This window comes from Micromesistius poutassou (genome assembly GCF_964030765.1).
Source record: "Micromesistius poutassou genome assembly, chromosome: 4".
NCBI classification, from domain to species: Eukaryota; Metazoa; Chordata; class Actinopteri; order Gadiformes; family Gadidae; genus Micromesistius; species Micromesistius poutassou.
In genome coordinates this window covers 19,223,363-19,232,623 of record NC_140274.1, presented here as the reverse complement: position 1 = coordinate 19,232,623, position 9,261 = coordinate 19,223,363, and the positions used below count along the sequence as shown (strand labels likewise).

Sequence of the window (9,261 nt, the reverse complement as noted above, 5' to 3'; positions counted from 1 at the left end):
ACAGACCCAGGTATAATAGATCCCATTAGTGCTTGTTGGATACCATATTGTATTATTTATGCATTCTTTTCTCTCCACTATCAATAATTCCCCTGCGGTGCACATCGATAGCAGCAGAGTGCTCTGCCTATTAACCTGGTTGGCTCCTCTAAGACTGCCAGCCTCCTGACGGCTCTGAACACATTAGGCACTACATACCTAGGGATGGCCGTGAGGGTTATACCCCTCTGTCCTCTATAACCCAGGGCTATACCTATGCCTTTGTATGGTGTACTTAGCATGGTGAAAATAGTACTTAGCATGGTGTAGCATCTTCTCCTAGCTGTCTCTGTTGTGTATGGGGAATGGGTTAGTCGAGTGATGGTTAGGGCTTGGCACTTGGTTCTATGAACATCCTTACTGTACCGACTGATATATATTGTTGTTTCTCTTTCTTCTGACAAATGGACTGATTGTAAGTCGCTTTGGATAAAAGCGTCTGCTACAATCCATAGATGTTAATGTGTACCTGTCTGTCCTCCAGGCTGAGGGTTGACTCTGAACCAGGCGGGCAGGGAGACAGACTCCATGCTTGCAGGGAGACAGACTCCAGGCGGGCAGGGAGACAGACTCCATGCTGTGGCGCATTTCTGCCTCTGGACGCATTTCTGAGTCCAGAGTCTTTGTCTGAAGGGATTAATGATCTCCTGGTCTGAGAGCGCGAAGGGCGGACAGGAATCCACTAGCGGAGCTTTCTCCGACACAAAGGCAAAACACACTAACAGGGCCTCCCGCAGTGTGTGTTCTGGTGTAGCCGAGTCACACACCAAGACCTTTCCTTCAAAGGTTTCCCAAGACAAAGTCACATATATCCTGCATAGTAATTAAGCAATACCTCATTTATGTCTTTGTACAGGAAGTTGGTCTTGTTTTCTAATTTGCAAGTTGTTTACTTATTGGGGCGTCAACGTCAATCTAAAATATATATTTTACATCGTTTATAATAGCTATATTTGTAAAAGAGATTTCTATCATTTTCTTTTTAGAAGATTTTGATAAAAGCTTTGCAGCCAAATCTCACCCACGCTCGGAACACTCCCTGACTGGTCAGTGACTCTCGCTCCTCTCTCCTCCTGACGGTGGGGGCTCTGTGAAGGTCAGAGGTCACCTGGCTGCAACACAACAGCTGAATGGAACTCAGAAACAAACAGAAGTAGAGCTGGAGCTGCTGTAGACCTGTGGGGGGGGGGGGGTGTCGGGGGGGGGGGGCGAGTGCCATCACTGCGCTGCAGACTGGGACTGCAGATGAATGGCTGCAGAGAGGGAGGAGCAGCAGGCTGTGTGTTTGGACGCTGAATGGGATGGAGGTGAATAGTAGTATTCTCCGAGCTAACCCCGGGACCACAACAGTGCTGCTGGTGTGACCTGTTTGTAATTAGACACACACTGAAACCTCCCTGACCGGCCAGGGCGGAGCTAGCTCTACAAAGACATGTAGAGCAAAGGTAAACATGTGTTCTGTAATCGTTGTAATGATCGGACACAAGCAAGTTGAACCCTCTGCCTCTCATCAGCCAGTCACCCCTCAATGCATAGAACAATGTTTGTTAACAACGTGAGATGTGAAAGAGACAACCTGTGTGCATTTACCGAAGCAGAGTCAATCATCAGGGCCCCGATCTGAAGAGCTCCCACACCGGGCTGCAGATAGAAAAAACAACACAAAGAACGCGCTTCCATCCCTCTACGGCCGCTCCGAGACGTGTTCCTGCGCTTCTAGTTGTGATTTATGTATTTGCTGCGGTGCCTTTGATGGCATGTGGGTTGAAATCCACTTCAGTGAGGCGGGTGTTATCGCCTGAGTTTCTTATTTCACCGCGTGTTGCTCCGCACAAGGGAATGAGGATGAAGCGAAGATCACTGTAATTATTCTGCTGCAGAAGGCAGACAGAGGGAGAAGGGCAGAGAGGACTTCACCAGGCGACACCACTTGTAGACAACAAACAAAAACACAATCTCCTCCTAATGGAGTGTTCATCTGCGTCCCCCCCCCGTGTCAGACTGGAGGGAGGGGGGGGCGGGGGGTACAAAGTGTCCCCTTTCAGAGAGAGCCAGCTCTCCTCTGTCACGGTGCTGCTGAGAGGATCGTTAGCCTTCACTTTAGCAGCAGGCTTTGCTCAAACTTCCCAATTAGTTGGTGACTTTCACTTTCACATAAGTGGGCCTTTTGAAGATTTCTGAAGATCTCTTTGGTATGAAAATTAATGGCAAAGTATTCAATATCGCAGGGCTATTCCGATGGATCTTTCTCAGGTGGAAAGGAAAAAGCCGTCAGCCTGCAGTGACAAAATGGACCAAATTTGAATAATTTGAAAAATTTGGAATATTTGAATAATGGGCAATAAGAAGCCAGGCAAAAGGATGTAGAAGATGAAATGCTATTCACCTTGTTGGGAATACTGTTTTGATGAGGACATTTTTATTTAATTGAGAAAGACCTGATGACTATGTGGAGATTTAAAAGGCCGCCCCTGGTGTTTTGAGGTAACTGTGATGGCAGTTGCTGTTTGTGTCTGAATGAGAGGTGCGTGTGTAGGACGGGAGGTCAGGATCCTTACAGATGGCAGTCCTGGGCTGATGTATTCCCCAAAGTCAGACTGCAGAACCAGCTGTATTAAACCTTCACCAGCTGAGCTCTCATCCTCAGCGACGTAGAGTGAAGTAAGGAGCAGGCGGGAGCTGTGGGCTGAAGGAAGCCCACAGCAGCGTGTTCAACGCTCCCTGTGAGCAGCCTTTCTCCAACACATCTCTGCGTGTCCCCAGACCCCCGCACACACGGTGTGTGTGTGAGTCTGGCCCAGTGACAATGTCATTAGATGCTAATAGATCCATCTAACTGGACCGGAAAACGGCAGCCCCTCTAATGGGGGCCTGACCCCCCCACGCTGGTGCTGGCTGGATAATAGATAGAAATGACTTTATTTCATTTCAGCAATTCCATTCAATTTGTAAATCCGTAGATAAATAAATAGTTTGTCTTAAACATAATTTACGAAAATAGACAGAGGACAGCATTTTACATGATTCTTCTATTCCCTTACCTTTTGTACTTTGTGTATGTTTATATTTGTTTAAATTAGCCACTAGGATATGCCACAATACATACATACATACAATACATTGATAAAAAAAAACACTGGGTCCATTTGCAGAAGTGTGACCCCCACAGACTGATGAAGATTTACTCTACAAGATGGAGGAAGAACAGCATCACAGAGTGGGAGAGAGAGGACATCCCATGGCCGTCAGAGCCCAGCAGAAGGACCCCTGGGGGGTCCTTGTTCACCCCTGTTCACCAACCAGAGCCTCGGGTGGGGCTCAAGCCTGGTCTGAGCCCAGTGAGCCCACCCTGTGGTGGGTCCTGTTCCAGTCCCAAGTCTGCTCACACACAGCCCTACCGTGGCCTGATCAAGACCCCTTCGTCACCCCGTCACCACCACCTCCACTGTCACCACCACCACCTCCACCGCCACCTCCACCACCTCCACCGCCACCACCACCACCATCATCACCATCACCACACCAACACCACCACCATCACCACACCACCACCACCATCATCACCATCACCACCTCCACCGCCACCACCACCACCAACACCACCACCATCATCACCATCACCACACCACCACCATCATCACCATCACCACCTCCACTGTCACCACCACCAACACCACCATCACCACACCAACACCACCACCATCACCACACCAACACCAACACCACCATCACCACCACCACCACCACCATCACCACACCACCACCACCATCACCATCACCACCTCCACTGTCACCACACCACCACCACCACCATCACCATCATCACCTCCACTGTCACCACCACCACCACCACCATCACCAGCACCACCATCACTGTCACCACCACCACCACCATCACCAGCACCACCATCACCACACCACCACCTCCACCATCACCATCACCACACCACCATCACCACACCACCACCTCCACCACCATCACCACACCACACCACCAGCACCACCACCTCCACCTCCACCACCATCACCACCACCAACACCACCACCACCATCACCACCACCACCATCACCACCACCACCACCACCACCACCACCACCAACACCACCACCCCCACAACCACCATCACCATCACCCCAAACTCTACCACCACCATCACCACCATCACCACACCACCACCTCCACCACCATCACCACACCAACACCACCACCATCACCATCACCACACCACCACCACCATCATCACCATCACCACCTCCACTGTCACCACCACCAACACCACCATCACCACACCAACACCACCACCATCACCACACCAACACCACCACCACACCAACACCACCACCATCACCACCACCACCACCACCATCACCACACCACCACCACCATCATCACCATCACCACCTCCACTGTCATCACACCACCACCACCACCATCACCATCATCACCTCCACTGTCACCACCACCACCACCACCATCACCAGCACCACCATCACTGTCACCACCACCACCACCATCACCAGCACCACCTCCACCATCACCATCACCACACCACCATCACCACACCACCACCTCCACCACCATCACCACACCACCATCACCACACCACCACCTCCACCACCATCACCACACCACACCACCATCACCACCATCACCACCACCACCACCACCACCACCAACACCACCACCCCCACAACCACCATCACCATCACCCCAAACTCTACCACCACCACCACCACCATCACCACCATCACCACACCACCACCTCCACCACCATCACCACCACCACCACCGCCATCACCTCCACCACCACCGCCACCACCGCCACCACCGCCACCACCGCCACCACCGCCATTGCCACCATTACCACCACCACCATTACCACCACCCCCACCACCACCACCATCACCACCATCACCACCACCACCAACAACACTACCATCACCGCCACCACCACCACCACCACCACCACCTCCACCACCATCACCACCTCCACCACCACCACCATCACCACCACCACTACCACCATCACCACCACCTCCACCACCATCACCACCTCCACCACCACCATCACCACTACCACCACCACCATCACCACCTCCACCACCGTCTCTACCACCGCCACCACCACCATCACCACCATTACCACCACCACCATCACCACCACCATCACCACCACCACTACCACCACCACCACCACCACCGTCACCACCACTACCACCATCACCACCTCCACCACCGTCACCACCACTACCACCACCACCACCACCACCACCGTCACCACCACCACCACGTCACCTCCACCACGTCACCACCACCTCCACCACCACCACCACGTCACCACCACCACCGTCACCACCACCGCCACCACCACCATCACCACCACCACCACCACCACCACCACCACCATCATCACCACCACCGTCACCACCACCACCACCGTCACCACCACCACCACCACCGCCACCACCACCACCACCACCCCACTATATATCGTTCTTTATGTTCCCTCACCCTTCCTTTTCTACATTGCCTCGGTTGCTGATTACGCCAAACGTCCAAAACAGACTCCGACGTCCGGTCATTTGACGTCCAACGGCCGTCCTAGCACTGGGCGTTATCGGTGAGGACGGACACGGCCGTGGCCCCGCCCTCCGGCGCATCCCCGGCCCGGTCTGGGCAGGGCTTGGGGCCGGGGGTCTTGGCAGTCATGCCCACGTAGATGTTGGTGTGGCGGGAGGCGCAGTGGGACGTGAGGGTCCCCCCGTGGACGTCCCCCTCCCTGCCGTCCCGGGGGGCCGCGGGGCCCCGGCAGTAGCAGAGGTAGCCCTTCAGGTGCTTGCGGACCTTGCTGTGCAGTGAGGCGTAGATGAAGGGGTTGTAGCAGGTGGAGCTCATGGCCACCAGGTGGCAGCACACCTGCAGCAGGTTGATGTAGCGCTTCCCAATCATGTGGAAGTCGGGGTCCAGGTCCAGCAGCAGGTTCAGCACCTGAGGAGAGAGAAGGGGTCTGCCTTTACCTTCAGGGCGTTTAGGAGACGCTTTTATCCAGAGCTACTTACATTAGTCCAAAGAAACAACAGTATATCGCTGTCGGTACAGTAAGGATGTTCATAGAACCAAGGGCCAAGCACTAACAATCATCCCTAGGTTAACCCATTCCATTCAAGTACTATTTTTTTTGTGCCAGGACGTACAACATACAAAATACAGGCAGAGGGACTGCATTGAGTGGGTCCCAGGTCTATTGTATGTTATTGTGTTGCGTTATTGTTACAGAGATGGCATTAGGCAACAGGTAGGGGGTCCACACAAGGCTCCCTATAGGTCAGATTGCATTGTTATGGTTTGAACCCCCAACCTGGCAGTCAAACACCCGAGCTACGTGACCGCACCGCTCCTTTACAGTGGCATCGGTGTGTATTTTGCGTGTGCTTTATCTCCCCTCTATGAAGCCATCTCACAGCCATACGTGGCGAAGCACCTTAAGTCAACCATTTTACAGTTCTAAACTATTGTATATTTAACTATCATAACTCTTAACTCTTAACTCTTAACTCTCTTTTCCCACTGTACTGCTGGTCACTTGTGAATTTCTCCTAAGGGGGATTAATAAAGGACTATCTATCTATCTATCAATCTAAACGTCCTATTTCCACAAGCTTGAATATCCCATTTAAGATGCAATGCATTATGGATGCACTTAATGCACGCAAACGACTGGGTCTTTACCATGAATCATCATCAGGTTTCATTATGTACGTTCTGTATGCAAACCTGCATCCTAATTTGCCATTCAGATTTTTAAATGGATACAGGTTCACAGAGAGCTTCTCTATTTGCTGTCCAAATTATTTTAAATTAAGTCTGACATCATTGTTTAAAGGTTTCTAAGACATCATTGACATCATTGTTTAAAGGTGCTAAGTCTTATGTTGGATTGATTAAGGTATGGGAAGCATTTTAGTAAGTCAGCACAGCAACCACTGTTACATGATAATGCTTCGCTGCTTACAGAAGCAGATGTGCCCAAACTTCTACTGATTAGGCTCTTTTGATCAGAAAGGGGCTTGCTTATAATGCTGAAGTGGCTTTGAAACTAGCTCCTAACCCTTATTTCTGCTCCCTCTTCATGCCGGCTGTTGCCTGCATTAACACCACTCCCCTCCTATTTCGGAATCCTTAATAGCATCATTTCAACTGAAAGGGGATCAGATAGTGTGCCAGCACCAAGAGCAGCCATGAGCTGGCAAAAACAAAAAAACCCTCACCCTAACACTACCCTAACCATATGCTAACCCAACCCTAGCCCTAATCCAACCCTAACCCAACCCTAACCCTGACCCGACCTAATCCTAACCCTAACCCCCTCCACCTGTCCCTGCGTGCCCCTGTAGCCCACCTGCAGGGGCAGCCAGCAGAGAGCGAAGGCCAGCACGGAGGCCACCAGCAGGGTGAAGGTCTTCCTCCTCCGCCGGCTCCAGCGCTCCTGGCCGTGGGAGGTCTCGCCGGGCAGCGCGTGGCGCCGCAGGCTGACGGTGATGGCGCAGTAGGAGACGCTGACGGACAGCAGCGGGATCATGTAGGACGCCGCCAGGATGAAGCAGGAGTAGAGGAGGCGCAGGTGGCCGCTGCTGGGCCAGAACTCCTCGCAGACCACCAGGCGCATGCCGGAGGGCCGGAGGTCCAGGTAGCGCGTGTAGAAGGAGGGCGGGGCGGCCAGCGCCAGGGAGATGACCCAGATGCCCAGAGCCACGCCCCCGCAGCCCCGCACGGAGATCCTCCTCCGGACCGGGTGGGCTGGGACACCGCCCCCCCCCCCCGGGCGAGAGGAAACAAGAGGGCGCTCATCAGGACCAACTCATCTGTGTAGAGTTTGGTTGGCAGAGGTGGTGGTGGTGGTGGTGGTGGTGGTGCTGGTGGTGGTGGTAGTGGTGCTGGTAATGGTGGATGGTGGTGGTGGTGGTTGTGGTGGTCGTTTTGGTGGTGGTGAAGGAGGGGGTGGTGCTGGTGGTGGTGGTGGTGGTGGTGCTGGTAATGGTGGATGGTGGATGGTGGATGGTGGTGGTGGTGGTTGTGGTGGTCGTTTTGGTGGTGGTGAAGGAGGGGGTGGTGGTGGGGGTGAGGGGGGGTGGTGGTGGTGGTGGTGGTGATGGTGATGGTGATGGTTGTAATTTTGGCGGCGGCGGCGGCGGCAGTTTTGGCGGTCCCACCTACGACGATGTAGCGGTCCACGGCGATGGCGGTGAGCGACAGCGCGGAGGCGAACACGGTGGCGCACTGCAGCAGCGGCACCAGGTGGCAGAGCGGCCGGCCGAACGCCCAGCCGCCGCGGTCCAGCGCGTAGGACGCCGTCAGCGGCACGCAGCTCAGACACATCAGCAGGTCGCCCGCCGCCAGGTTGCCGATGAAGAAGTTGGTGGCGTTGTGCAGCTTCTTGTCGGCGGAGATGCAGGCCAGCAGGAAGCAGTTCCCCACGCCGGCCACCGCCACCAGGAGGCAGTAGAGGGGCAGGAAGAGAGGCTTGAAGCGCAGGAGCAGCTCCGTGCCGGAGAACATGTCCATGGTGTGGTTGAGCTCCTGGCCTCCCGCCCCTCCGGAGGGCACTGCGTCCAGGCTGGTGTTAGCGGACCCCTGGGGGTCCGCCGGCAGGAAGATATCCATGGTGGGGGGGGGGGGGGGGGGGCTCCTAAAGGGGAACCAAGGGCCAGAGATGAGGGCGCGTCACCACTGGGGACTGGGCTGAATCACAGAGGAACCGCCGTCCCGTTGGTGGACATTATACCATCCACTAACTAATGGTGAACCTGAAACCATCGTTATATACACACAGAGAGTGTTCCTGATTCTAATAAGTCCTGATCAGGGATCTGGATGTTTTCCAGTATTTATTTAAGTTGTCTGTACCTTTAATGGCACAAGTGAAGAGCAAAGACCATTAAGATTCAACACAATGCTGTTTTAAAGTTGTTGTTTGATTAAACGCACAACTAACACACAGCTCCTTGAGGTGGGAGAAAAAGATATGCAAGAAGGATGACTGATTTAGATCGTCACTGCAGCGCTATCTGGCCCGAAGTAATGAGGCAGGACCTCGCCGTCTGCTCCAGTCATCGTCTAGATAAACTCTACGCATTGGAAAATAAATTAAGCAGGATTTCTGATTTGAAACGGCATGGAAACCAAATGCTGTTGGTTATCTCCATGTTGTTTACCAGCACCAA

The 9,261-nt window shown here is 53.4% G+C and overlaps 1 protein-coding gene across 1 annotated transcript; it reads right to left on the bottom strand.

Annotated features, from left to right (window-relative positions):
- Positions 1–5,641: 5,641 nt before the first annotated feature.
- Positions 5,642–8,701, bottom strand: LOC311341576 (prolactin-releasing peptide receptor; the record flags this gene model as incomplete). Its single annotated transcript, XM_084466398.1, has 3 exons — positions 5,642–6,028; positions 7,440–7,837; positions 8,251–8,701. 3 exons carry the CDS (start codon positions 8,699–8,701, stop codon positions 5,642–5,644), a joined length of 1,236 nt encoding a protein of 411 aa, XP_084322524.1.
- Between the last annotated feature and the right edge of the window lie 560 nt (positions 8,702–9,261).